Below are 20482 nucleotides of genomic sequence, written 5' to 3'. Positions count from 1 at the left end.
TCAATAAAAAGAAGTCACTTTGCTCACGAACAGTTAATTTAGAAATTCGAAAAAGATTGTTAAAGGTGTATGTTTGGAGCGCGGCGTTGTACGGGTGCGAAACATGGACGGTGGACGCGGCGGAAAGTTGTGGGTTGTTCTAGTTTTAGGGAAATGCGAAGATTAACTCAGGATAGGAAAGAATGGAGGAACGTGTCCAACCAGTCTAAGGACTGACGACCTTATGATGATGATGATAATGATGATGATACTAAAAAACATGAAACTAGAAAAAATATATAATTTGAAAACAATGTTATGATAATATGCAGAATCCTTAATTTAAAAAACAAACAAAATTTATTAAATAACGAATTGACAAATTATATACTAACTATACCCTGACAGTAATTACGGATTTCGTCCGAATTATGGCTTTACAAAATTACAACAAAAAGACAAATTCTACTCTTGTATTCATTTGATAGTCATTTACCGGATATTTGCAAAACATTTACTGACATACCCCAATTTATAAGAAAATTCAATATTTGCAATAAATGTAGTTACTTCTTCATCTGTTCTTTTTATTTTTTTTTACTTTTGTAAAATCAAGATAACTAATTTTCATATAACAGGGCTCACAACAGTTACAATGTAGTAGTTAATGAATTAATTGAAAACGAGTATCAATTTTTAGAGTACCGTCTCACTAAATTTGGTAACACTATTTAAGGATAAGAAAAACTTGAAAAAGAGCAACACTACTTTAAGTGTTGAAACAATGGTTTTCCATTTTACTTTAACATTGTAGTAAAGTCATACAATTTTGTAAAATATATATAAATAAAATTGTATATTGCAGGAGGAATAAAAAAGTAGGCTAATAATTGATAATTAGCATTTTATACAAATTTAAAGATTTTACTTTCTTTTAAAAAAATTTAATTCAAAGATCAAAAGCATGCTGCTTACATAATTTCTTATTACTATAATCGGGTAGATTGTCTTCTTTAATCAAATCCGACGCCTTCTCACCGATCATAACAGTCGGAGCATTGGTATGTCCAGAGACTGGATATGGTATAATACTGCAATCGGCAACCCTTAAATTTTTGATACCGTGTACCCTCAGTCTAGGATCGACCACTCCCTCTTCAGGATCAGGAGACATTCTGCAAGTACTCATGGGGTGGTACAAATTAGATGTCAACTGCCTCATGCAGCAGTACCAGAAAGCTCTGGACGAAAAGGGGAATCTCCTACAATCTGGTGGTGCAGCATAAAGCAAATTCATGTTACGTGCTCTATAGGCATCTGTATCTATTAAATCCAAAGCTAACAGAATACCCTCGTACATAGTTTCAATATCTTGATCATACGGATCCGAAAGGTATCGAGGATCAATATTAGGATATTCATAAGGATCATTTGATTTAAGCGTAATACTCCCTACGGACTTGGGATGAAGAACAATGACATATACACACATCATTGTGGTAGGATCGACCCTACCCCAAACGGCTTCGTAAACTTCGTCAGTAACGTGAAGTGACCTCTGAATCATAGGATTACTGCTATTAGCCGGTATTACAAATAATTCAATATCAGGATATCCAGGAGTACTTTCTAAATGTGATTGATAGAAACCAACCGCTTGAGAATTAAGAGCAATTGTGTAGGGTCCGTATTCGTTAAAGTATTGATTAACGTAATTTTCTAGAGTATCTACGGGTTCTGTATAATTGGAAGTAAAATAGAGTCCAAAATATGCAGCATGATCTTTAAAATTTTGACCAACTGGAAGATCTTTGACAACTGGAATTTGAACGGATTTTAAGTGATTGGCAGGTCCAATTCCAGAAAGCATTAGCAGTTGAGGTGATTGTATTGATCCAGCAGATACGATTACCTCCTTTCTTGCTCTCGCTTCAAAATATTGCCCTCGGTGAGCTAATCGCACCCCGTAAGCTTTTTTGTCTTGATCAATAAGAATTTGGGTAACGTAGCTGTTGATCCAAATCTCGAGATTCTCTCTATGTTGAATGGGTCGCAGAAAAGCTTTCGCTGTACTACACCGTGTTCCGTATTGGTTGTTAAATTGGACTTCAGCAACTCCCAATTGGTCTCTACCATTATAATCAACCACTCGTCTTCCCCTTTCGATATTCGCTTGAATGTATGCTGTGGCATGCGCATTGTTAGGACGATGGTTTTCAACAAACCAATATCCGCCAAAGCCGTGGTATTCCTCATCGGGGCTTTGAATACGAGCGTGTTCCGACTTTTTGAAGTAAGGAAGTACTTCTTCGTAGGACCAACCGGTATTTCCAAGAGCTGCCCATTTGTCGTAGTCTAATGGGTTTCCTCTTACATATGCCAAACTGTTAATAGAACTGGTGCCACCCAAAACTCTACCTCTTGGGTAGTGACAACTTCTGTTCCACATACCTAAAATGAAGAGGAAAATAATTTTTCAAACATACGGCAAAGATTGAAGGAGTTATTTTCTGGGTTATTCTAAAAATATTTTGTCTTATGATGATTTTTGGAAAGCCGCTTTGCTTTGAAGCAATAGAGCGATTGAAGCTTTTAAACAAAAATAATACTTTATTACCTAAATAATGCATGTAAAGCTTCTTAATATACAAGAATTATTTAAAATGGTTATCGCAAGTTATGTTCTCATGTTCCAAAAGATTCAATACACATGACTAATAAGTCTTAATGCTTAAAAAGCAGGTTCAGTTAGTCGGTCGCCCACCTTCAATAGAATATGACGGTGAAAACGATTTTCAAGTAGTTCATTTGAATTTTTTGCACTTGTTGAGAAACTCGGTATAGTACGTTAGGTACCTTAATTTATATTAATTGTAAAGTTCCAACGTTTCGCTCACTGGTATAGAGCTTCAAATTAACTCGTGAAATGGTACCTATTGTTAATTTAGAAAAAGAAAAAAGTCTGTTCACTCTACCTTTAAATTTATGTAATCCAATTGTCTTTAGCCTTGACGAAGCTCAAAACCAGTGAGCGAAACGTTGGAACTTTACAATTAATAAGTATCCTTTACCCGAATAGTTGGACATTAAAATTATAATTCAATAACTTGTTAATGTTTTGCCATATGTTTAGTAACTCCCGGCATAAGCAATTAGAAGCCATTTGAAAATAAGTAAACTGCACGTTTATTAAGCAATTATATATCATTATATTGTTACAAGTGTTTTTTAAAAACAAAACGTACAAAACCTTTTATTAATAGAAAAATCCCCAATAATTACTTCTTACACAGTGCTTTTTTAGATGGAAGAATGACTTGAAGTCAAATAAATAAAAATAAAGAATTATTGTGGATTTTTCAAAGTTCTTTATTTATTTATATTTTGACTGAGCATTCTAAATATGAACTTACACCAAATGAAAGGTTCTGATATTTATATCTTACCTAGACAAGCAGTGGTTTGAGGAGTCGTGTTAAAACCCCAATTCATTTCTAAACCTTGGAGGTAAGTATGCATATTAGGTATATCACTAAAATCTGTTTCCAAATCACCAGCTTCTATTAAAAGGACGCTCCATTCCTTAACTTCTGTAAGTCTATTTGCTATTACTGCACCAGCTGAACCTGCTCCAACGATAATAAAATCGAATTCCCCTGCATCTGAAAGTTCATTAAAAAAAAGGTTAATTCCAGATTTCACAATACAATATAAAATTAGTTCTATTAACTAAAACAAAAATACTGAAATGCAAGGGAAGAAAAGGTAGGGAAGAAGCCAATATAAAGATAGGAGACGAAAAATTAGAAGAAGTGGCCGATTATAGGTATCTAGGTAGTCAGATAAGTCAGGACGGAAGAGAAGTAGAGATATAAAGCAGAGGATAGTGCAGGGTCGCCTTCAATAAAAAGAAGTTGGAACTAACTTCTACGCTCGCGAATAACTAATTTAGAAATTCGAAAATTATCGTTAAAGGTGGATGTTTGGAGCGCGGCGATGTACGGTGTTAGAAGGTTACAGGCGAATGATGAGGATACTGTGTATTAGAAAGAATAGGAGAACAGTGGACTCTATGGAGGTCAATAAAAAATGGGCAAAATAGGTTGGTACTTTCTCATACATGAAGGCCTAGTCAGAGACGTATTACAGACAGAAACGGAAGATGGGAGGGGTAGGGGTAGACCTAGATTAGATTACTGTTCGCAAATAGTTAAGGATGTGGGTTGTTCTAGTTTTAGGGAAATGCGAAGATTAGCTCAGGATAGGAAAAAGTGGAGGTGCGTGTCCAACCAGCCTTAGGACTGACGACCTTACAATGGATATGATGATGAAGTGTAAATTAGCAGGTTGTGTAAATCAAAGACTCATAATAATTAATCAAACAATACTGATGTATACATAGTTTGATGATATATATCAACTATCAATTTTTTTAACTACTTAAAGAAAAAATAGTTCTACCAGATAAAGTTTTTTTGTACAAACTATAACAATATTTCGGATATTAACACTTAAACTAACTTCAGTTTTGCATTATATAATAATAAATAATTGGTAAGCAAAGTTTAAGAATGAATATTTTTGCACTCCTTTTGTGTTTGTGTGGACTTTCTCGTATCAAACCCGTCTTATTATTCTCATTACTTTCTCTGCCTGATAACGTTGTTCGAAATCCATAAAATCTTGGTGAAAATGTTCCTTTTGTTCTTGTGGCTAAGGGCCCATAGTATTTTTGAATTGATTCAAGTGCGCATGAAACATAAAATATACAATTTAAGGGGCATTGTACACTCAAGTATTGTTTCAATCAACGCTTTATAAACCTAAGCTGCTGTTATTTCCCAGAAATCTATGACCTATTTCTTCAAAGCTTCTTCTTTCTTCTTCGCGATTATTAAATAATTGCTTTTTATCATTGGGAAAAAATTCTTCAAACACTAGAAAACTACTACTAGGACATTGATTGAAAACCTTCACAAACCGTTTCATTATGCTTAACTTTAATAAATAATAGAGGTAACAATACATCCTTGATGGGTTCTAGAATTGATTCCCGTTGACATTATCTTCCACTATGTGGAATCCAGTTCGGTTGGGCCATGTTTGCTCTTGGTAATGTGTTTTGTTTACTCTATTGTCACATAAACAAAGGGAGCAAGGATATTTATTTTCTTGAATTCCTATTAGAGAACCAACCATCTTAAATTCCTCTACCATTAGCCACTTATTTTAGCTTAGATCGATACCGGGAGCATTTTCGGGACCAGTACCTGGACTTGGTACCAACCTAAATACCTCTAAGCAGTTTGGCAACACTATATATCGCTATCTCCAAGTTATAAGTACTTATACGTATGATCCAAAACATGACATATTAGGAAATTAAAGTTTTCCACTAGAAATAACAAGAAACCTAGTTATAGATAATGTCAGAATCTCCGGGTTTAAAGGTTTGGAGCATGGCGCTATAAGGGTGCGAAACATGGACAGTGGGCGCGGCGGAAAAGAAAAGGTTAGAAGCGTTTGAAATGTGGTGTTATAGGCGAATGATGAGGATAACGTGGATAGAAAAGGTTAGAAATGAAGAGGTATTAGAAAGAGTAGGAGAACAGAGGACTCTATGGAAGTCAATTAGAAATAGTCGAGATAGGTTAGTAAGACACCTTCTCAGGCACGAAGGTCTAGTCAGAGACAGATTAGAGGCAGAAACGGAAGTTAGTAGAGGTAGAGGTGGACTTAGATTACTGTTCGAAAATAGTTAAGGTTGTTCTAGTATTAGGGAAATGCGAAGTTTAGCTCAGGATAGGAAAGAGTGGAGGTACGTGTCCAACCAGTCTTAGGAATGACGACTTTATGATGATGATGACTTGTTCTGTATTAAAGAATTTTGGCTTTGTTGAATCGAATGCAAAAAACCCAATATTCCCCCCCCCCTCACCGCCCGAATTTAAAAATAAATCAATACTTTTATTTGATATTATGCAATATTAACAATAAGCCATATTTTCCACATGTGTTCATATAAAAGATTACAATTTTCTCTGCGAAATTTTGAAGTTTTCTTTTTTTATTGTTCCTACATAAAAATATACAATAAAAATATGGAACAATAAAATACATGGTGTAATAAATTTTACTTTCTAATAATTTTTACACTTCAACTGATACATATGTCATGGTATTTAACAAAAATCTGTTTTAAACATTGAAATTTTATATTACAGGTAAATACGTTTTATCAGTGTTGCATTGTCATGAATAAAGGTGAAAAATAATCTAATTTGTAACACACTATTTCATGCTTCTGTATCTCTACTTGCGTTCATAAACGTTTAGTAGATATACCTACTAAATAAAGAAGAAAAAAGAAAATATTAAATGTAAAAGACTAATTCATAAAGAAAATTTGATATAGAATGTACATTTTACAAAACAGCTTTCGTATTTAAAAAGTAAGTTATGAAATTTTTTAAATATTACCTCTTAATCTGTCTTAATATTAAAGATGTAATAAATTATAATTTAGAAATCAGATAAGTCAAGACGGAAGGAGTAGTCGGGATATAAAGCAGAGGATAGCGCAGGGTCAAGTCGCCTTCAATAAAAAGAAGTCACTTTGCTCACGAACAGTTAATTTAGAAATGCGAAAAAGACTGTTAAAGGTGTATGTTTGGAGCGCGGCGTTGTACGGGTGTGAAATATGGTCGGTGGGGTTGCGGAAAAAAAAAGTTAGAAGCGTTCGAAATGTGATGTTACAGGCGAATGATGAGGATACCATGGATAGAGAAGGTTAGAAATGAAGAGGTATTAGAAAGAATAGGAGAACAGAGGACTCTATGGAAGTCAATAAGAAATAGGCGAGATAGGTTAGTAGGACACCTTCTCAGGCATGAAGGTCTAGTCAGAGACATATTAGAGGCAGAAACAGGAGTTAGGAGGGGTAGAGGTAGACCTAGATTAGATTACTCTTCGCAAATAGTTAAGGATGTGGGCTGTTCTAGTTTTAGGGAAATGCGAAGTTTAGCTCAGGAGAGGAAAGAGTGCGGGTGCTTGTCCAACAAGTCTTAGGACTGACGACCTTATGATGATGATGATAATGATGATGATACTAAAAAACATGAAACTAGAAAAAATATATAATTTGAAAACAATGTTATGATAATATGCAGAATCCTTAATTTAAAAAACAAACAAAATTTATTAAATAACGAATTGACAAATTATATACTAACTATACCCTGACAGTAATTACGGATTTCGTCCGAATTATGGCTTTACAAAATTACAACAAAAAGACAAATTCTACTCTTGTATTCATTTGATAGTCATTTACCGTATCTTAAAAACAATACCGACTTTTTTAAAAAAGGCGATTTTTTTGAAATTTTCTACATCGTTTTTTATTTATGTTAATACTAAAAATCGTAAAACGAAAATTAAATTAGGTATTTCTAAAGGACAGTACTCGTGTAAAAATGTTGAAAATTGCCTCGTTTTTGCGTTATCTGGAGAAAACCGAAAGGGGTGCCTTTTTTAAGATTACTCAAAAACGCACCAATTAAAAAAGGGGCCTTTTGTGGTTTTATAATCTTAAGAGGTCAAACTAACATATTATAATATAATGCCCCTTTAACGCAATTATTCCAAACTTTCTTTTCGTCTCTATTCAATAGCTTATAAGGGCGGTTAGCTGGATGAAGCGGCAGTCGTCAAATCGTAAATAAGTTACTAGCTTGAAATAAATATAAAGGAGACTGTGGCGGAATAATAAAATCAAAAAGAAAAGGTCTTACCCCATTAATACGTGTTTCGTTCACTTTCACGTTGTGAGCATTTTCAACGCAAAGCTAAGTTTTTATTATCAATGGGGCTAAATATATATGCTGCTACAAAGGGTAAGAGCGGGGGAAAAATTTGGAATACGCACAATGTCTTAAGTCAAAAACCAGGATAAACCAATTAATTGGATCGTAGTTAAAAGCTTTTGACCTATGTGTATTTCGACAAACACGTGTAGGGAATGTGTGGTTAAGGGAAAAGTACCTACGTGTTCAATTACCGCGCGTTCTTTTTTAAACTGTTGTAGCTAGTTGGGGTAAGACCTTTCCTTTTTGTTTAAGGTACTAGCTTGTTTTATTAAGAGGTTTAAAGATCCGTGAATATTATTTTCCTTAATCGTGTAAATATTTCATTCGTTTTAATCTGCGTATTAATACTCGTCAAGGTGTGGTATCGAATTGATTTGTTAGCATACCTAAACGAGTCACTGTTGACTCCAAGTAGTTAATTTGCTTAGACACAAGCCAATTATGGTTGTTGTTTTGTTAATAACAATGTAAAATACCTTTATAACAAAAGAATCTGAAGAATCTGTCAATTGTTTAAGTTAATAAATCAATTCAACACAGTACACCTGTCAAATATTCATACCCAGATTACTACAAATGAACATATTACAAATTTACAATTTGGGTAAGGTTTATATAAAAAATATGCGTTTGTATTACATTATCTGTATGAATTCCGTATAAATAGGTCCTTACTGAGGATGACACCTTGGACGTCGAAACATACTTTAGACATTTAAAATTTTATTGTTGGGTTTGATTGTTTTGTTTCGTTTCGTTTACTTACACAAAACTCTATTTAGTTGTCTGATATTGATGAAATACATCTAAGAATCTAATTGTAAGAGGTTTCTATCACTTTCTGACTGACATTTTTTTCAGTTTTTACGTTGTTTCTAAATGTAAATGTACAAATGCTAGAAATTACAATTAACCCAATTCATAATTTTTTATTTACATGTAATCCCCAAAAAAATTAGCAATGTGTTCCTGAGTATAAATGACATTTTTTTCCAATGTTGCACATAGTTTTTGTTATTTTATATTTCCGCTTTAAATAATTTTTGTATTACATAAAAATGTGCATAATAATTTTTTAAAAGTGTTTAAAATACAAAATGCAAATACTTTTTTGATTTGCTATTTCANGACGAAAGGAGTAGTAGAGATATTAAGCAGACGATAGCACAAGGTCGAGTCGCCTTCAGTAAAAAGAAGTCACTTCTATGCTCGCGAACGATTAATATTGAAATTTGGAAAAGATTGTTAAAGGTGTATGTTTGGAGCGCGGCGTTGTATGGGTGCTAAACATAGACGTTGGGCGCGGCGAAAAAGAAAAGGTTAGAAGCGTTCGAAATGTGGTGTTATAAGCGAATGATGAGGATAACGTGGGTAGAAAAGGTTAGAAATGTTATAGTTTCTTCAGTTCAGCAACAAATAATTCTTCTATATTTTTCCTTATCCTTTGTCACCCGCTTCAATTGAAAAAAAGACACTGATGCCTAAATAGTTTGTTTACCGTGAAGGATCAGAGCCAAAATAGGGTTGCAAATAATTTTATTGCTGTAAAATAAACACATTTATTAGCACACCACAATATCTTGTAGTTTTCAGATTTACACAGCTGGCGTATGTCAATTCGATATTGTTTTGCGGGCTGTTTTGTCGTAATTCATACAATAAAATACATAAAGGTACGACAAGTGGTGATTCGGAAGGTACTGATATCAATTTGGAAATTCAAAATTCCGTAGACCATGACATTGAACCCGGAAAATAATATCGATCCAATATTTTAGATTATCCATTTCCAAGGAGTTTAGAATTTTTTGGGTTCTCTTCAGTTAAAGAATTAGAGGACATTCATGGAATGTCTCTTTGTTTCCTTTTGAAGCATCTAATACCTTCAATGGCCATTGTGGGCAACATTCATTCATCATTTTGTATAATGTATAATGTTTGATCGGAACTTTTAATGGTAAAAATATATTTTGCATTTTACAGATAGAAAATACGTTTGGAAAAGGATTTTAAATGATACACACAATGCTTTTCCCAAAAAGGTATTTAAATACAAGATAAAAATAGGTAATTTTGTTTTGTATTTGCATTTTAAATGCAAGTATTTCAAATAAATCATATCTCTGCATATTACCTATGATATGAGGATCCTCCGGTTCATAGAAGTGCGCACTTGTAGGTAGAACACTTGTTAATGCCCTTTGCATTTCCGTTGTAATAAGTTCAACATAATATCGTATTAAATTTTGTGTAATAGGAACGTACGAATTATCACTGGTCAAGACGATATGTGCGACAAACACTAAAGTTAACCACTTTAAAATCATCGCCGCGGACTATATGATATTTTAACACTGATTGAAGTTTCCGAAGTGAGTATAAGCCTTTAACGAAACTTAGAAACTGAGATCAGACGAATTAAGAGCCAAAGAACGTTGTAAAGCTCGCGGTGTACAATGAAGAAGTACTTATGTCGGTAGGTACAATTATTATTAGCCGATAATATTGTTCTGTTGAGTGTTGAAAGAGAAATTGCAAAAATTATCTTGAAACATGCTCATGTGTAATAAATGTATTGCAAGTGAATTGATTCGAACGTTGTTTTTTTAAGTCACAATATATCTAAAAACTTACCGAAATTACTAAACATGTTGGTGTTGCTGGATTGGGGATATTGATGCTAGGGCTCCATTATTCAACAAAAAATTTTAGAAACAAATGAAAATATTAGTTCCAAGCTGTAGCTATAAAACTAAAGGCACTCTTCTTGAGAGCATCTTTAATAGAGATGCAGAGGATAGTGATTTTACCGAGTACCAGATAACCGGGTATTCAAAACCCTTGCGGTTAATGGTATTTGTTCTTTTTTCTTGTTTAGATTATTCTCGAGGAGGGGACATCTTCCTCCCTTCTGGAGATAATATCGGATATTTACCGACTAGAACCATTCCTCGAGCGGGAATATCAACCCGAAGGTTATACATCCCCGGGAAAGAAATGAAAAGACTGGGAGTGGGAAGATTGAATTGGGAAAAGGGTTAAATGTAGGGAGGAGACGGGAGTGTTTGGAGGATAAAATGTAGATAATAGGTAGTCCACCTCTGATGTCATGGGTGGGCACTCGCGCTAAAGAGCGAAGCTAGAGAAGAGCAAAAGGGTGGAAGATGGCAGGATCTTCTGAAACGGTCGTTTGGTTTGAGAGAGAAAAGGTTAACCGGTTTCTTTCAGAATTTGTGTGCTTCTGACGAACCAGGGGTAGTTGAATCAGTGTTCACAACCTGAAGCGAGGAAACTACCGTACCTGTAGCGTAGAATTATCGTACATGGAGCAAAATTATCGTACTCTTCAAAATAATCACTATAATTAGTAAATTACTCGTATTAATCGTGTAAAAAGACAGATCTGAACTACCCCCACCCTTTAAATTAAAAATCAATAATAGAAAAATACTTAAATATAACAAGATATAGGGGGTGGAGGTACGTTAGTGGGGTGTTTTTGACCTTAGGCTATGGTTAGTGGCTACATGACTAAAATCACAAAATTGTGGATGGGAAGACCATCGACCCATCTGGTAACCAACACGAAGGGATGTTACCTGCCGAGGAAAAACCTACATACTAGCATGATAACGTTCTTTTGCAGGCACGTTCTTCTAAATTTAACACTGCGTATAACAAAAATGTTTATAGCGCTGTGAGAAAAAAGAAAAAAAATATTCGCTAATAAAAAAATGTCTTCGTGATATTGTCTGAGAGGGTAAGAATAAAATAAATTTTGAATGCATGAAAATTATCGTACAATCTGCGTACGATAATAATATGATATCGTACATCGTACGTAGACATGAAATTATCGTATGTGTACGATAATTATCGTACGGTTCCGAACACTGAGTTGAATGCGGAACGAAGGATCCGCATATAGGTGCCTTGTAGAAGTTTTATGCAGTGGGGAAGGGCACAGCTTCAGACAGGAATGGCATAGGAGCAAATATGCTCCTGATAATTGCGTTAAACGCTCGGATTTTTGTTTGAAAGGCTTGAGTGCGATGATTGCGTCCATGATCTTGAAATAAGTGGCTGAAATGTGGCGCCGTCAGCTTAGGGTTCTGTCAAGTCTTTGTTCTGGCGGTCTTTCCATTAAATACTAGCCTCATCAACGTCCCAAACCACATCAAGTCCCATTCAAAAAGTCGTTCAAATACGAAACCAATAAAATTCTTATTCGTGATTAGCGAATTGAGTTCATAAACACTAAAAGTCGGCAAGGTGACAAAATTATATTGGTAACTAATGGTTAATCAAAAATTCATAGACCAATGTAATAGTTCATCTGTACTGATTTATTCTTGTTCATAAGAAAAAAAGAACTATGTCGAAGTAACAAATAATTTAGTATAGTAATTAATCAATAATACAAATTAGGACAAACGACCTTTCCCAATACAATCCAACTTTTATTGAGTACGTTTTTTGTTATATTCAATAAATTATAATTTTTGGTGTTTTATTTTCTTCGTTTTCTCTGGTAGAATTACCCGACACTGCTAGATCCCCAGCGTCAATAAACACACCTTAAAAAATGTGCCGGATCCGCCGGGTACCGGTTCCAAATTGTCCCATCTGTGATCTTTAACGCTTTTGGTCTTTAAGTTCCCTAAACTTTCTCACCCGTTTGAACAGCTTGAGCAATAATGGTGACGTTGTTTGTCCTACAAGCGGGGGATGTTAGTTATCATATAGGTATTAAAAATCGCATTACGCTGGAAATCAATGGCATAAATAATATTAAAGCGCGAGTACTGTAGTACTGTGGACCTTAGTTATGTGAGATCCGTTAAAAAAATCGCGAATTTAACGACGAAGATCGTGCCGGACGCCCGACCAAATCTTCAACAGACAAAAACCTTAATGAAGTGAAGAATATAGAATTGGCCAATCGTCGAATCACCGCCAGAGAAGTTTCTGAAGACCTAAACATATCGATTGGCTCCTGCCATTCGATTTTTACCAATGATTTGGGCATGAGACGTGTTGCCACGAAATTCGTACCAAAATTGCTCAATTTCGACCAAAAACAGCATCGCTTTGACTAAGAAGCCGTTGGACTCTGTCCGCGACGACCCAAATTTGCTCCAGAGGGTCATAACTGGTGATGAATGATGGATTTATGGTTATGACGCGGAAAACAAAGTTGAATCATCCCAATGGAAGCTGTCGCACGAGTTAGATCGAATGTGAAGGATTTTCTTACATTTTTCTTCGATTGCAGGGGCGTGGTGCATAATGAGTTATTGCCATAGGGTATAACGGTCAATAAGGAATATTACCTGCAACAAGACACTAATAATGCCACAGTCACTGTATGTCCCAGATCTGGCACCCTGTATCTTTTTCTTGTTCCCGAAACTGAAGAGGCCCATGGAAGGAGGACGCTACGCTCCGATTCAGGAGATAAAAACGGCATCGACGGAGGAGCTGAACAAGATCACAAAAAATGATTTTTTGAAGTGCTTCGCGGAGGGGAGAAACGTTGGCACAAGTGGATAGTAATAGATAGAGTAAGGTCGGTGAATGTGGAATACCATTTTTTTAAAAATTATAAACAAGTTTATTAAACATACTTCTGTAATTTTTTTATTCACGGTAATATCTGTAGTCAGCTAGCTATTTGTTTTTCCCGTCTAGGCGACGTAGCACATAATCTATACCTTTTAACAGACGAAATAATCAAAGTCAACAAATTCTCAGATTGTTAAAATGGGTAGGTAAAGTGGAATAGTCCTATAAGGTAATGTGGAATAGGATATTACCATGGAATTAACACGCCACCATTTTCAGTAAATAATTTCACCTACAACGAGAAAAATATTTTATTTGACTAACATTTTACATGATACAAAAAAAGAAGACTAAAAAAACAGGTAATCATAATATCTACTGGCAGAAATCACAAATATAAACTTCTCTTTCATTTCCTGCACACACTTCATGGCACCAGCCACTACACATTATGCATTGTATCCAAACCTCTCCTCTTGTATCTTCAGAAAATTTACCTGCACAAAAAATACATTCGGCATCTTCATTGGGAGTTAGGGAGGGGAAAATGGAATTGGTTATGTGGAATAGTCCACAATAGCAAACCTATTGATATTCCACAATACCCACTTATAGACACGAAACTATGACCATATAGAAACTTGGATAAAGTTAATTTTATAGGGCTGTAATATCATACCTCACACTCTAAAACACTTACAGTAACTACACGCAGCACCACTATTTTTAAATCGGTCCAAACAAATGCGTAACAGTTAACAGTATCACTACCCTACAAAATGTCAGCCACCTGCGAAATCATTTCTGATTAAACAATACGACACCTATAACAAACATGGTATGGTATTCCACATTACCTGACCTATTCCACATTCACCGACTTTACTCTAATAATAAAAAAAACACAAAATTTGCTTTTTGAACAGACCTCGTATATATCACTTTAACCATATTTCCTTGTGAACCGGAGATTAAATGGATAATACCACATTGAATATCAAATAAGTCAATCAAATAGGTTTATTGTACCCAGAAGCTGTCTATAAAAAAATTACTACAATCCTAGGTAGTTGGTTAGCTTAGGTTAGGTTAGATTAGGGGGTTGGTTAAATCTCTAATGATTTTATGGGAAGCCAATTTTTTACCATGTAGTAACGATTATGCCTTCAGAAATGTGTCATGGATTCCTTGAGTGCTTAAATTGAATTTTCAATTAGTTACGTATATTATAATCATTTAAATCACCAATCAATTTTGCCGTAAAATTTAAACTTTTTCGATTCAAAAGATCATAATAAAACCTATACCTCTCGTACAAAATTTTATTTTAAACTATTTAGTGCAAAATTCTGATTCGAATAAAGTAATTTTTCATACTTTCTTTATTGAATTTCTCACTTAAAAATTTCTATCTATAAGTTATTGTAATACCGTCGAAGGTGCTCTTAATTAATACTGTTCCAATAGGTCGGTACGTTTTCGTCATCAGTATTTTTGACATAGTTTCTCAACTAATCCGTTTCTTGCAGAAACCGTAACATTTTAGAAGTTACACCGTTGAAATATAAAATGGAGCGGAAACGTTTTGCAAAACGTTTTACAATGATGTTTTTTTCATTATCGGTCTAATTAATATACTCAATCGAGGAAAAGAAATTGCTCCTGAACAAAACGAAAAATTAGATTATGTAGGTGACAAAATTCCACGGAAGCAGGCATGGTAACTTTAGAGTTTATCAATGTTAGATATACCTAATAGTAAATTTCATTCACGATTACTAAAGTTAGGCAACCAACCTTTCAAGAAACTTTGAAATTATTGCAATCCTTACTAATACTAAAAATTATCTTGTTTTTAACTTTACCAAGTTGATGTAGACGATGTGAAACGCATTGTTGAGTTGTAGTGCAAGCTCAGCTTCAGTCTGAGTAGGATCTTCTGTTAATAGTCTCTCTAGTTTCTCATCGTCAAACTTTTGTGATTTTTTTATAATACTACAAACAAAAGTAACGAAACTATTGCGAAGTCTAAATATATAAAAGCGAATGGTCACTCATTTACTCACTGACTAAGTTTGAAATCTCAAAAACTACATAAGAAATTGAAATTTAGTAGGTATGTAGTTTGTAGGGAGGAGGCGTCAGTCAAAAATGGATTTTGTGGCGAGACCAAATTAAAGGAGTCTAAAGGCTATCGTAACTTTATATAAAAGTCGTATGTTTTTGCTACTGAAGACATAAAGATGAGTTCTTCTGTTACATTATAAAATTATTAAAAAATTAGCGATTAAATTATAGTTGAAATTCCATCTGTCTAGTGCCTGATATTAACTCTCCTAATCCCGTCGTATTACTAATATTGATGTTTTATTCATTTTATGTTAAAAATAGCATACCTTTCTACTTTATGAAATTGAGGAGACGACAAAAGGAAATGTCATCATCATCATGATACACTCTAATAGTTTTATTTACACACAATATGTTAAATACTAATGATAAAAAATATATACACCAACTATAGCAAAAAAAGACAGAAAATATACATACGACACAATAGCAAAGAAGACAGAAAATATATATACAAACAATAGCAATTTATAGACAAAACATATAATTAAAAATAGAGGAAAAAAAAACAAGGTGAAATTGATGTAGGTTAATATACATACATATATATACAAAGTCACTACTGGGGAAACGATCGAGTTGATAACACTTGGCACAAACAAAAACGTAGAAGTCTTGGGGTTGGTTGGTTGGTTGGTTGGCGACTGACTCCTTCTCCCTTGCCGTGGGTCGGTGGAATATGGGAGTCTTGTTGGTAGTGAAAAAAGAAAAAAAACTTTTGGGTGTTTCATTCCCACCAGTCACTCTAATGCTGGAAGGTAGGGCGGAAGGCCCTCTTCAGCCTGCTTTCAGGAATCGTGGGAATGGGTGGGTGGTGGTTCGGGTGAGAAAGATGAGACGGACGAAATGAAGACAGAAGAGAGTGAAAGATTATCTGTGGAATATTACTGCCTCAGCANAAGTTGAAGTTGATGTAGGTGAATATACATACATATATACAAAGTCACTACTGCGGACACAATCGAGTAGATAGCACTTGGCACAAACACAAATATAAAGTTTGGGGTTGGTTGGTTGGCGACTGACTCCTTCTTCCTTGCCGCGGGTCGGTGGAATATGGGAGCCTTGTTGGTAGTGAGGAATGCACGGCTATTTATACAGCACTCCAGCACCAAGCAAGGGTTGGAAAAAAGAGGGGTGGAAAGTGGGGTGATAAGGGAAGGGCGAAAACAAACGATAAAAACGAATTCGTTTTTAAAGTTAGGTTCGCGAGAAAGAATAAAAAAACTGACAGTGAATAACGACAAGACATGCATGAAAATGTAGGGTTGAAAAAAAGAAGCGTGAATCTACGATAAAAATTAATAAAAAGAGAAAATAATGAGTGCAAAAAAAAGAATGATAGACACTAAAATAACTATACTACAGAAGGAGAAATTAATATAAGATAGGAACTACAACCGAAGAAGAGAAGGAAGAAGGCATTTGTAAAATTGAAGATTTAAAAAAAAATAATTAAAGTAGTAGAGAAAAGTACATAGTTAAGTAGACTTTCGGTTGTAGCAAGGGGTTACTCAGGTAATCGGGGCTCATTAGGGTGGAGAAAACCGGTCGTACGGCAAGTTGGTTGTTGTTGGTACCTAATTCGGGGAATAAATTTCGTGGTAATACTATCTACGATATCAATCATCATAAGGTCGTTAGTCCTAAGACTGATTGCATATGCACCTCCATTCTTCACTAACCTACGCTAATTTTCGCATTTCCCTAAAACTAGAACATCCCACATTCTTAACTATTTGAGAACAATAATCTAATCTAGATCTACCTCTACTCCTCTTAACTGCTGTTTCTGCCTTTAATATTTTTCTGAACTTTAACTTCTTTGCCTTAAAATAACTGCGCTAGTGTTTTTGGTTATGAAACTCTAATTCATCCACATTTTCTTAACGAAACTCTATCTCAACAATAAAGAAGTAAATTGCCAATAATTTGAATTTTATGATTCACGTGACACCACAGTATTTGCTCTCCCGAAACTTCTGGGACTTTTGCACGGTGCACCTGAATCTACGGAACAATATTTAGGAACCGCTAAGACAAGTGAATTGGAATGAAACAAAAGTAAGAGAGTAAAGAAGCCAAAAGATCAATATTTCATTGAAAATGGCGTAGAAAATCAGAGGGATTTCGCCTCCCCATCCCCTTACAAGTTATTACAATTGGGGGCTTAAACTAGGAATATATCGTACCCCTTGCAGTTGTAGACAAGTCTGCATACATAGGTATCACGAATCGTCTTAAAAACCTGTGAAAACATATTCTTTTCTTCGTTAACGATACTGCAGACTTCGACAACCTCATATATCCGCCTTTCAAGAACAAGAATCCATATCATACTTAGTTGTCATGTAATAATATCGGGAACATTCTGACAGCACTCTAATCCTTTCTGAAAATAGAGGAGACCCTAAAGGTGCTTGAGGAAGGTAAACTTTTCGACTGCACCAAATTCCCAGGTTTCCCAATATTTGGCGACAGGATTTTCGCTGTCTCGAAACGCGTTTCCACTAAAAAGGTTTCATATTATGTGCTAATGCGGCATTGTTTTTCTTTTACAAGAATTTTCTATTATCTAAACTAATAAAATTTAAAATTTTCACAAATATGTGCAACGGGTTATCAGATCGCCCCTGTCGTAGTTAGACATTCTGGTTTGGAATTTTCTCTTTTCAGATATTAAATCGTCGATTCATAAGAGAAATTGTATTCTTAAAGCTTCTATATGATACTTGAACCCTGCAGGCCGTGGCGTATATTAGTGGATAAGATGTCGGGAGTCTACTGGCTGTTTTTTCTTTTCAACCTCGGTTGCTACGTTCCTTTTGATTTCTAGTGGTGCTATTCGAATTATGAGGTAGATATTGTAGACGAAGATTAGTCTCAGACAACCCGAAATGATTAGCACGATCGCACTGATCGCTACATCCACTTGTTTTACGTAGATTGAGTTTCTCCAAATGGGCACGGCATATTCTACTGAGACGAAACTGAGCGCAAGACCTGTCGTGCGAAGAACATGTGACTGAGAATCCGAAGTCAACCCCGCCAACTTTCTCAATACATTTTTCCAAGCTAATGCTTTCTTCTTGATGTCCTGACAGTGTTGTTTGTATGATAAAATTTTGTCTAATTTTCGCCAAGATATTTCGGGGTATTGCAATATTCCAATTCTTGGCCTTGCCAGCTGGGTTTCCATTTCCGTTTGACCTGTTTGCTTTTTAAATGGAACGCCCAATTTTGGGACTAAGATTATTATATTCTTAGTCAGTTGATAGCTTACTCAAGGGATTTATAAGCAATTCCTCTACTTCCTCAAAAGTTTTCCTTTGCGCAGTCTAATAAAGCAGTTATTTGACTTCTCTCCAGCCTGTCTCCAATAAAGGGTTAGGTTTAAAACCTGTACACAGCTTTTTTTGCCGATTTGGAAACATTTCTGTCCTTTATTAAGACTTTGTTTGCGTAGCATAACATACGCTTTATAGTATCATTATATTGGGAATCTACATGGGTACGCAGTTGTTCATGAACTCATGAATTCAAGTGAGTGTTTTTGGTATTCTATTTAGTTAAGTTTTTTAGCCAGTTTAGAGATGTATTGCGTGCAGCACCCTTTTGGCATGTGTATCCTGGATATTTCATGCATCAAATCGGTAAAACCCATGTATGATTGTCATTATCATCATAAGGTCGTAAGTCCTAGGACTGGTTGGAAACGCACCTCCACTCTTTCCCATCCTGAGCTAAACTTCGCATTTCCCTAAAACTAGAACAACCGACATCCTTAACTATTTGCGAACAATAATCTAATATAGGTCTACCTCTACCCCTCCTAACACCCGTTTCTGCCTCTAATATATGTTTCTGACTAGACTTCCATGCCTGCGAAAGTGTCCTAACAACCTATATCGCTTATTTCTTATTGACTTCCATAGGAGGACTCTCTCCTCTCCTATTCTTTCTAATACCTCTTAATTTTATATATGATTCCGTGAATGAACTCCATTTGCCCCGACTGAAGTTGAGTCGCTCTTTGTTGTGTTCTCAGGATTGAGTCTTCGATTGATTTTGCAGATTGGCTGGCTACTTTTTCACTAACAAAAATATTGTCCCTGGTGAACCCTCGTTTCCATCTGCTACTATTGAAAGAAGAGAACAGTTTCTGCTCATGTATTACTCTCAAGTTAGCGCGGTCAGTTCACATTTCCAAGTTTTCACCATCATCGTCAGTTGCATTATAGTTCCATGCTGTGGTATAGCTGTTAAAGTCTCCCATCAAAATTTTGGTGTTAGAGTAGTTTTAGTTGCTGGATTCGTGGAAGTTCAGGTTAGTATTAAGCAGCCTGTATACGGAGGTTACTGTGTGTGTTTAAAATTTTACTGATAGGATCTCTATATTGCTTTCTCGTGTCCTAGCACCAGGGCGTATGTCATCTCCTATAAATATTATACTTCCATACTTATCGTATGGCCTTTCTGATGTTAGTTGTTTACCTTCTATGTCTGCTACTAGTTGACCGTCTATGAGTAGGAGCAGTATAGGTACCTACCTCATTTGTTTTATTTACACATATCCCATAGTAGAATAGACTAATTTGTAGGTAGTCCCTCTATATTGCACGAGGTCGTCATTAACAATAACCTCGTTAAAGGCCGTTTTGGAAGTGCTTTGGTTAGCATCTCGATCACTGCTCAGGTAGTTGAAGGATAGGCCGATCAGGATTGGAAGCAATCTGCGTGAAAGCTCCTTCAGTGTCCCCGAACACCGGCCGTGAAAGCCTTAGTGGTTTTCTTATTTTATAACTTTTCATTTTTAAAAATTATTATCGACCGTTGTCTTTTTTTTAAGACAGTAGTGTAATATTAACATTAGGTGTTAAGGTTAAAAACAACTAGTCATTGCACCATTTGAATATCACACTGTCCTTGTCTGTAAAAAA

At 35.2% G+C, this 20482-nt stretch overlaps 2 protein-coding genes across 2 annotated transcripts in view; one reads left to right on the top strand and one right to left on the bottom strand.

Annotated features, from left to right (window-relative positions):
• Window positions 1-20482, top strand: part of LOC108737029 (proton-coupled amino acid transporter-like protein pathetic) — a 169644-nt gene that overhangs the window by 23546 nt on the left and 125616 nt on the right. The window lies entirely within an intron of this gene.
• LOC112906654 (glucose dehydrogenase [FAD, quinone]-like) lies at window positions 929-11052 on the bottom strand. The gene is made up of 3 exons (XM_025981216.1): window positions 10482-11052; window positions 3426-3641; window positions 929-2430 (listed from the first exon to the last, which is right to left on the bottom strand). The coding sequence occupies exons 1-3, from the start codon at window positions 10495-10497 to the stop codon at window positions 929-931; spliced, it is 1734 nt and encodes a 577-aa protein (XP_025837001.1). The 5' UTR covers window positions 10498-11052.

The sequence above is a fragment of the Agrilus planipennis genome, unplaced genomic scaffold (genome assembly GCF_000699045.2).
Source record: "Agrilus planipennis isolate EAB-ADULT unplaced genomic scaffold, Apla_2.0 scaffold9, whole genome shotgun sequence".
Lineage (NCBI taxonomy): Eukaryota > Metazoa > Arthropoda > Insecta > Coleoptera > Buprestidae > Agrilus > Agrilus planipennis.
Note: the sequence above shows the minus strand (reverse complement) of the source record. Positions and strands in the feature narration are given on the sequence as shown.

What these genes read in the sequence shown, in the direction of transcription:
- LOC112906654 (XM_025981216.1), bottom strand. An exon ending in TCAAACCACTGCTTGTCTAG is followed by an intron (nt 2,431 to 3,425) that starts GTAAGATATAAA and finishes TCTTCATTTTAG; the next exon opens with GTATGTGGAACAGAAGTTGT.